Source organism: Macrosteles quadrilineatus, unplaced genomic scaffold (assembly GCF_028750875.1).
Source record: "Macrosteles quadrilineatus isolate MER2022 unplaced genomic scaffold, UCM_ALF_1.0 Scaffold_10__1_contigs__length_6754688, whole genome shotgun sequence".
NCBI lineage: Eukaryota > Metazoa > Arthropoda > Insecta > Hemiptera > Cicadellidae > Macrosteles > Macrosteles quadrilineatus.
In genome coordinates this window covers 4,013,948-4,023,685 of record NW_026542603.1, presented here as the reverse complement: position 1 = coordinate 4,023,685, position 9,738 = coordinate 4,013,948, and the positions used below count along the sequence as shown (strand labels likewise).

Sequence of the window (9,738 nt, the reverse complement as noted above, 5' to 3'; positions counted from 1 at the left end):
TAAAATGTTTTCTCAAAATAGTCTGGTTTATTTCCTATTCAAGTAAAATTGCGTTTAAAGAGTACGCAGGTTTGCTTAGGGAAAGGAAGGTAAAAGTTTTTTTTTTAATAATAAATAATAAAAGCATAGTATAACATAAATAAACTTGCCAAATGTTTTCAAAATATATATAAACAAGCAAACTAAAACAGTTTATATAATCACCATCCGATTCAATTTGTTTACCTTATTTAATTTACAATCTGTTCAAAAGTTGGACAATAAGCAAATGAAATAACAATACAACATTAAAAGTTAACTTGAAGAACATGAGAATGTTGATAGCACTTAGCTGAACCTGAATGGGAGGTCCAATATTGTATGTCGCTTCAGTCTGTAAGTGGTGTTGTGATTGTCCAATAAATTTAGTGCAAGATGATTACGTAGTAATTTCGATTAGTAACGTTGAATAATTTCAATGTTTGAGGTACTTGCTGATCCCCAAAGCTGAATAAGAATTTTAAATTCTTAGTTTTTTGGCATTTTCTCCGTCACCTTAAGAACACTTGAATATCCTAAATTATTAGTTTTTTTTAAGCTCTGCAAAATAGTTAGGAAGATAATTGCAAAAATTGTATGTATTGGGAGCCAAAATAGGAATAACAACTTTTACCCCCATAAAATCCCCTGTAAAACCCCGTTACCGTAGTCCAATTACGCTGGTTCTTGATCTAGTAGGAATAAAGAAAGGCTAATAGAATTGTATATAATTTCATCAATTTCGGATGATTTTTACTGCTAATGGTGCTAACGGACACAAATATATGAATCTGAACGAATGGTTTTTTGGCCTCTGGGGACATAAAAACATTATATCGGTCCCGGGCTTGGTTTTACCATGAGACCTATGGCAATAGATCCCTAAATAGGACATTCGCAAAAATTACATCAATAAACACATACCGTTTGAGAATAAATACAACTATGATCAGGATATACATTAGAAAATCCTAATAAAATCTACACGATGTATACTATACTATCACAATGCAGTTACGACTTTAAAAACCGGTCACTGTTGAGTATGAAGAGTTGTTGGTTAAAACCCACTTGGCTGCACCACTTGTAAAATCCCGTATTTTTTACCATATATCATACCAGGTACTGCAACCAATACTTGAAGTGGCTCTCAGGGTCCAGCGAATCAATTGTTAACTTGTTTGCAACAGTTGGTTGCAAGACGGGATTGAACTTCACTTTGCAGTCCACTGGAGTTTCAATAAAATCGAATCGCTTTACAGTATTTTGCTTCGAAAGAATTTACTTCAATGTTGAATGTCAGATAGTTAATATTTTACCAAGCTTGGCGTTCAGGCTGTCCATGTCATTATTAAAATGTTGGATCCTGATATTTGTTACAGTTCTATATAGATATAAGAGTAGTTGTAGCACTGTTGGTATGAAATGGGGAAATACTTCAAACGTTCCAATTCGTTATGAAAGCAGTTAAATTGCTCCTGAAATTCACATTTTCCATTCCACATAAGCTGAATTAGCATTGGGTACTACGCGAGAGTCTTGTATCTTTGCTCCGTATATTGTTCTAAATTTGCATCAATATACGTGCATTTATAACATTTTTATTTTTAAATAGTCAACACTAAGTATTTAATAACAAAGACACGAAGCATACGTACTTAAAAGTAATCAGGCTGGTAAATATTTCAACACCTCTAAAACTGTCAAATTATCGTGAGCCCTAGTAGTTCACCATTTTTCTTCGGTATGATGCCAACGAAACAGTACGGTTTGGTTATCACTAAATGGTATGATTACAGTGAATTATAAAATACACAAATAAAATATATCATATTTTATTACAAATATACAAAATTAAACCTTAAATTATTAATACTAGAAATTAACTTATTCTATTATTTGTAAAATGTGTGAGTATTATATAAGTCTTATTTATGTTCCATAATGTTTGAAGTCTTAAACTCGTGGTAACTGACTCATAAAACGGTAACACTTTCTGAGGACTGGTATTCTCACTCCTTTTCATACGTTAAAATTTTAGGCACCAGTTATGGCATACACCTATGTCAAAGTGATCTGTTACTTTACTGACTACATCTTGGTGATTCCCCTATAGACTATAGCGTGTAACATTAAACACCACAAATATTTACTCATCATAGGCTTGTTGAGCTATCTTTGGATCCAATATTTTGTCATCGCTGTAAATTTCCTTTTAATGCTTGATTTAATTTTAGAAAATGACAACTCTCCGTTCACAATCGTTTGGCTGTTTGAGGGAAGTGATTCCCCCCACATCATCCTAACTTCGACAACAAGCCGACAGCTGATCAGCTGATTAATACATTAAGCAAAAAAAGTTAGGGAACCTAGGAAATCTTCCCCTAAAACATCCAACATTTTTTAAACGGAATTTAGTACTGTAATTAGTCCAAGGCTAACGTACTTACGTTAGTACTCATTTATAACATTTCACATTGCACTCTCAAATCAAACTGTCTATAACTTTATCTATATGGTTAAACGATTAAGTAGTCATAATATAGGTACACACAGAACACACGCCAAGTATACACATAGGACTTGGGTATAACTGTCCAAAGGTCCAAGGCACATAATGAGCAAATAACACTTCCACTTATGATTCATCATAGTAGTGGGAAGGGACGAGGATGTACCTCACCCCGTGGGGGGCCGGCGTCGTTGATGTAGCGTAGAAGTTAGAGATAGGGGCGGGTTTGGTAGCAGGCCGGGGTATGTCGTCTTGCTCCTCCTCTATAGGGGTAGCGGTGGACGACACAGCAGAGGCGTAGTACCCGGACACAGGAGGTGACGGGGTGGACGATACATAGGGGTAGTAGTTAGGGGAGTCTGAGCTAGTGTACTCCTCGGCAGTCTGGGGAAGAGCCCTGAGCTGCAGAGGTTGTAGACTCTTGTATGGCCTAGGGGTGGGACTGAAGAGTACTTCTAGTGGGCGAGGGGTAGCAGAGGGTTTGGCGTACTGGGCAGCAACACTGTGGGACTTAGCGACAACGTGGACTGGATGTTTGTAGATCACCTGGAAGAGATACATTACTTGGGTTAGATATTAGTTGTCTGTATTTTGATACTTGAGAGTGTACGTGGCGTAAGTGTTGTTTAATTTTATTGCTCCTACCAGAAAGGTGCTGTAAAGAAAGTATACACTGCGACAGAACTGGCACTCAACAAAAACCACCAGTTACGAGTTGTAGTGTTGGATTAGTTTTTTAGTTCGTGTGGACAAATATTCTACTTTAGGTACAACTGTTAACAGAGGCTTAGGCTTGCACAATACTTGCTTGTCATTGCATCAAAAACATCAAACTATCAGTAGTTACATCATGTTTGTATAAACTTAATTGTTTATTGGACCCTAGAGATAACATCTACAACAACTCTACTATCCAAAATTCTAGAAAAAGTGTTATTGTAAAATTTTACTTCTCTTTAAAATACCCTGTGTTGATTTTTCTTTAGTCGTAAGTGTCTTAAACATAAGTGTGAGAAGGACGTATCCTCCCCTTCGCAAACTTTGAGGCTTCGAATCTTTTTTTCCATACACTTTTGCAATTAAAAATCTCACTGATGTACATTGAAACAAAAAATAGTAGTGTACCCACCTCTGGTTCGTCAGAGTAGTCAGGCTCCTGTAGGATGCTGTTGGACACACCGCTGTACCTAGGAGTGTAGTATACACTGTCTGCTGGTCGCCCTGTGTAGTACACCTGAGGGTTGGACACGGGTTTGGCAGCCTCATCGTACCTCACGTCGGCTTTGTACCCTGAATTGTCCGCAGTATAACTCACTATCTGTGTACGACCGTCGGGAAGCTTAACCCTGTACTCGCCCTTGGTCGACTGCCCGTTGTGCGCCTGCTTGTGTGAGAAGTCGTCTCCGGACTGGCGGTCCTTCACCGCGTACGCGAATGCGTAGTTCTTCGGCACCTAGAGGCAGCAAAAATTAAAATGTTTATATGTATTAGCTTAAAATATGTAACATAGCATCAACAATGTTTTATAACGTAGTTCATAAAAACATTTGAAGCCTTAACAGGAGTTAAATATATCTTATCGATAAGTGTTCCTACCAACATGTTAGTGACTCAAAAGTCACCTTTGTGTTCTGTTGCTTATGAAATGGTAAAAAAGTAGAAAAACTAGTATGGGTTTCCCAAACACATAGAGGAAGTATATTTCTATGTACTTTTTATGTTAAATCAGTCCGAAGAATAACGGTCTAAAAATGGCCTACACAGCAGAAAAACAAAGAGAAGTATATAGAAAAGACGTATTGAGTCAAATTCTCTAGTAACTATATTTTAGTCCAGGAGCAAACTGCACATATCCAGCTTCCGTGGGATTTTTTGTGAAGGGAATGTGTAATCTCTTTATTATATGTCACATAATGGTGTAGTACCGGGTGTTTACCCTCAAATTGCGGGGTTTGGTTTTTATGACGTCTTAAATCCAAGATGGCCGCCATGTGTGACATCTATTCATTAAATTGATAATAACTCTTTTCAGAGTAAAATAATCGAATTTTTATTTATACCATTGAATTCAGCTCAAAAAATCAAACAATTTGGTGTTTTGAATCATTGCTCTATGACCATTAGTTACCGAGATATTGAAGGCGGAAAACACAGAACATTGTCCCCAAGCAAGACCCCACTACCCCCATGTTATCCTTATGGGAAAAAATAAAACTGTATATCTAGCTTATTACTCAGCATATCTTAATAATAATTGGTATGTGGCTTCATTTAGTAGAGATCTACTTGATTATGGCCTAAAATCCCCCATTTTTACATTTCCGTGGCAGCAAACCTGCATACTCACTTTCCGTGGTATTCTTATGGTCAATATTTTTGCATGCTTGTCCATGAACATACTTTGAGAAATGATGATGTGTGGCTCCATTTTAATTATTTATTGAAGCATTTGCAATTCGTTGAGTATACAGGTCTGCTGCTACGGGGGTATTGTAGCAATAAAAAAATCTCACAAATGATAGGTATAAAATAAAATAAAATAGACTATAGTTCTGGGTCATATGTAATTTCTTGTGTTTTTGTGCAATTGTATGATTGATTGGTGGTGATAGATAGGTGACATATAGAATCGTGTACTACCGGGTGTTTTGTCTGAAAGTGTAGCCTAGCTAGTGTTTTTGGCCCGCCGTCTTGGATCCACCATATTGGATATTAATACAAATTTTTAAATCTAATGCTGGTGTTGTGACTCATTATTATAAACTAGATGTTTACGTTAATTTCAATTCCGAAAACCGTTTGTAAATATCGTTTTTCGTTTCGAAGATATATTGAAATGAAAACTCCCCCCCCCATACATTTCTTACGGATGTTTCGTACTTTAATTATTTTTCAGATTATTTTTCTCATATATCCAGTTCTTATTATCGCTTGTAATTTGTTCTAGTCTTAAAGTATTCAGTGATGTAAGAGCTTTTATTTAAGCTATCGATCATTAAAATCGGACGAGTTAGAGTTGAGCTATGAACCACAACACAATATTAAATTTAACTTTTTCCAAATCAGGTTTTTTTTAAAGATTTATATCTCGGGTTGTTAATACGTCAAAGGGTTCATTCTAGCCTCAAATTACTCAGTAAATGTTTGGTTTAAAATTTTATCAATCACTAAATGAAATCTGACTAATTGAAAATTAATCATGGACCTTTATTTAACATGAATAATTATTTTTATTTTGAAATTTGTCTTTGGTTAAAGCAATTAAAGACATACAGGGCTGGTCATCAGGGTTACAACATTTGTTTGGTGTAAGTACAAAGTAAATTATGTGTGATGATGCATATAAGACATATAAGGCATATAAGAGGTTCCACGTCTAAAAATTGTAACACTGATGACCTTTTTTATTTGAATATCTTCCAAACGAAAAAAGATATTTAAAAACATATTTCAGCATTGAAATCAGCGTGAAAATTTAGTTCATAATGATGTGTCACAACACTAGCATTGCATAAAAAAAGTTATTAATATCCAATATGGCGGATCCAAGATGGCGGCCGAAAACACCAGCGTGGCCACACTTACAGACATATCATTACCTATCTATTGCCAACAATCATACAATTGCTTAATTCAAAATCCTACAAAATTACATATGCCTCACAACTAGTCTAATTTATTTTATTTTCTACCTATTTTAGACCTGTAATTTGTTTATAGCTACAATAACCCCGTAGCAGCAGACCTGTATACTCAACGAATTGCAAATGCTTCAATAAATAATTAAAATGGGGCCACACATTAACATTTCTCAACACGTATGTTCATAAACAAGCATGCAAAAAAATTTCCATAAGATTAACATGGGAAGTGAGTATGCAGGTTTGCTGCCACGGAAATGTAAAAATGGGGGATTTTAGGCCATAATCAAGTAGATCTCTACTAAATGAAGCCACATACCAATTATTATTAAGATATGCTGAGTAATAAGCTAGATATACAATTTTATTTTTTCCCCATAAGGATAACATGGGGGTAGTGGGGTCTTGCTTGGGGACAATGTTCTGTGTTTTCCGCCTTCAATATCTCGGTAACTAATGGTCATAGAGCAATGATTCAAAACACCAAATTGTTTGATTTTTTGAGCTGAATTCAATGGTATAAATAAAAATTCGATTATTTTACTCTGAAAAGAGTTATTATCAATTTAATGAATAGATGTCACACATGGCGGCCATCTTGGATTTAAGACGTCATAAAAACCAAACCCCCCAATTTGAGGGTAAACACCCGGTACTACACCATTATGTGACATATAATAAAGAGATTCCACATAGTCACACATTCCCTTCACAAAAAATCCCACGGAATACAGTTTGCCCCCCGACTATTTGTTTAGTATGGGTTTCATAAAAACTTAGAGGAAGTACATTTCTATGCACTTTTTATGTTAAATTGCTCCGAAAAATAACGATCTAAAAATGACCTACACAACAGAAAAACAAAGAGAAGTATATAGAAAAGACAACTAGAGTCAACTCCTTTAGTCTACTATTTAGTCCTTTAATCTCCTTTTTAGAAACTATGTTTGTTTTATTCAAGTAGATATAAATGTTATAAAAGAATTACACGGTAATATATAGTTAGAAAAAAATAAAAACTTTGTTTCCGTACAAAGCAGAATATGCGACGACACAGGTGGTATGAACGTCTAGCCTAAGGTACCAAGTTTTAATTTAAAAAACATATAATGTCGAGGAAAGTGTGGTATAATAAATAACAAAAACTATTACGCCCTCGATCTTTTAATTTCTCCTTCTGTTATATGAGCACAGTGGTTCTATTACAGAATGAGGATATACCGAGGGCCTGCAGCTCTCTAGAAGCTGTACGCTATACAATAAAGTCAAGTGGGTTGCCTGTAAATGTTGCAGTCTTTAATTATACCACAGACAAGCAAGACTTCCTGATACAGTATTTATAATCTTTAGTTTGAAAGGTTGGATTCATGTGATAAAATACATAGCATAAACATGTTATACGTAATGAAAAGTAATATCTCTATACTATAAATAAATAATTACATTTTTTATGATATTTTTAAATATCAGGTAAAAATAATTTAGAATTAATAGTTCAAATAAAACTCATGTAACTAATTTACGATCAAATAAATGTGATTTACTAGTTGTAGTTATTGTACTTGTTTGTTCACTTAGAACCAAGACGATATGGTACGCAAGGAGTAAAACAAATAATTTCATTTTTACGGCAACCCTTTTGAACCTTAGAGTAATGGTAGGGCCTATAACAAAACTCAAATGAGCCAAAATAAAACTTTAATTAACAGAATGACTTGTTTAGAGGTTGTTGGGCTGGAGCCAACTGGAAAAAGCATAATTGGGATCCACCAATAGATTCATCAACCAAAAAACATATTTCTCTGCTCACAACCTAAACAGCTCATTGTTTATCTTCACCATTACTTTACGAGGGGTGTTTGGATTCTTGATTGTGCCAAATAATATTTTGTGATCTATAGTTTTATTTTTTTTTCAGTTAAGTATTTCTAAATTCTATACAAGCTGCGATAGGGTAACAATGAATTGATGCGTATATTTACCAGACCATACACCGAGGAGGTTTTCTTTGGAGGCTTGACTGTTGCAGGAACCTCTGGGAACTGTACAGGACTGCTGTCATCTTGTCTGGCGGAGGTCCGAGGGTACAGCTGGTACGGGGGTTGATCCAGTAGTACCTGTGACAGCCGCAAGGGCGCAGCACCAGACAGCAGGGTCTGTAGAGGGTGCGGGTTGTAGTGTCGAGGTCTGAGGAACCTCTCGGGGACTCCTACCTCTGCCGCGTACACTGTCGTGAACACTAGACTGACTATCTGTAACATGGAGCCTTCACAGTATTGTCAAAGGGTTAGTGAGCGACAGGGGCGCAGCACCAGACAGCAGGGTCTGTAGAGGGTGCGGGTTGTAGTGTCGAGGTCTCAGGAACCTCTCGGGGACTCCTACCTCTGCCGCGTACACTGTCGTGAACAGTAGACTGACTATCTGTAACATGGAGCCTTCACAGTATTGTCAAAGGGTTAGTCAGCCGCAGGGACGCAGCACCAGACAGCAGGGTCTGTAGAGGGTGCGGGTTGTAGTGTCGAGGTCTCAGGAACCTCTCTGGGATTCCTACCTCTGCCGAGTACACCGTCGTGAACAGTAGACTGACTATCTGTAACATAGAGCCTTCACAGTATTGTCAAAGGGTTAGTGAGCGACAGGGGCGCAGCACCAGACAGCAGGGTCTGTAGAGGGTGCGGGTTGTAGTGTCGAGGTCTCAGGAACCTCTCTGGGATTCCTACCTCTGCCGAGTACACCGTCGTGAACAGTAGACTGACCATCTGTAACATGGAGCCTTCACAGTATTGTCAAAGGGTTAGTGAGCGACAGGGGCGCAGCACCAGACAGCAGGGTCTGTAGAGGGTGCGGGTTGTAGTGTCGAGGTCTCAGGAACCTCTCTGGGATTCCTACCTCTGCCGAGTACACCGTCGTGAACAGTAGACTGACCATCTGTAACATGGAGCCTTCACAGTATTGTCAAAGGGTTAGTGAGCGACAGGGGCGCAGCACCAGACAGCAGGGTCTGTAGAGGGTGCGGGTTGTAGTGTCGAGGTCTGAGGAACCTCTCTGGGATTCCTACCTCTGCCGCGTACACCGTCGTGAACAGTAGACTGACTATCTGTAACATAGCGCCTTCACAGTATTGTCAAAGGGTTAGTCAACCGCAGGGGCGGTGCACCAGACAGCAGGGTCTGTAGAGGGTGCGGGTTGTAGTGTCAATTTCTTTCCAAACCATTTTGAAGAGCTTAAAAAACACATGATTTAGTTTATTACAGTGCCTAATAATTGCGGAAAAAATAATTTTAGTAATTAATTTTAATTTTCCCATGTTATTCTTATAGGGAATAAGTAATCTGCTGTAGTTTGCTTTTTTATGAACATATTTTGATCAAATTTGGAAAAATGCATTTATTTCTTACTAAACTATTTACATAGAAAAAAAACTCTTTTAGCCTCTCTGTTGCAGCAAACCTAATTACTTGTAAAACTAATTCTATTAATATAGAGAATAAATGTGATATTTAAAGGAGACATTTTAGTGTAAATCCAATCTGGCAAATGGAAATTCGCTTAGTCTGCAGGTTTGAT

General features: G+C 37.2%; 1 protein-coding gene across 1 annotated transcript; it reads right to left on the bottom strand.

The window, feature by feature from the left end:
* Window positions 1-2,254: 2,254 nt before the first annotated feature.
* Window positions 2,255-8,432, bottom strand: LOC129004672 (cuticle protein 8-like). The gene is made up of 3 exons (XM_054433230.1): window positions 8,154-8,432; window positions 3,660-3,983; window positions 2,255-3,076 (listed from the first exon to the last, which is right to left on the bottom strand). Exons 1-3 carry the CDS (start codon window positions 8,430-8,432, stop codon window positions 2,657-2,659), a joined length of 1,023 nt encoding a protein of 340 aa, XP_054289205.1. The 3' UTR covers window positions 2,255-2,656.
* Window positions 8,433-9,738: the final 1,306 nt, after the last annotated feature.

Coding starts and splice junctions, on each gene's coding strand:
- LOC129004672 (XM_054433230.1), bottom strand. CDS start 8,432: ATGTTACAGATAGTCAGTCTAGTGTTCACGACAGTGTACGCGGCAGAG. Junction 3,984..8,153: donor CCTCCTCGGTGTATGGTCTG/GTAAATATACGC, acceptor TGCTGCCTCTAG/GTGCCGAAGAACTACGCATT. Junction 3,077..3,659: donor ACTACTCTGACGAACCAGAG/GTGGGTACACTA, acceptor TATCTCTTCCAG/GTGATCTACAAACATCCAGT.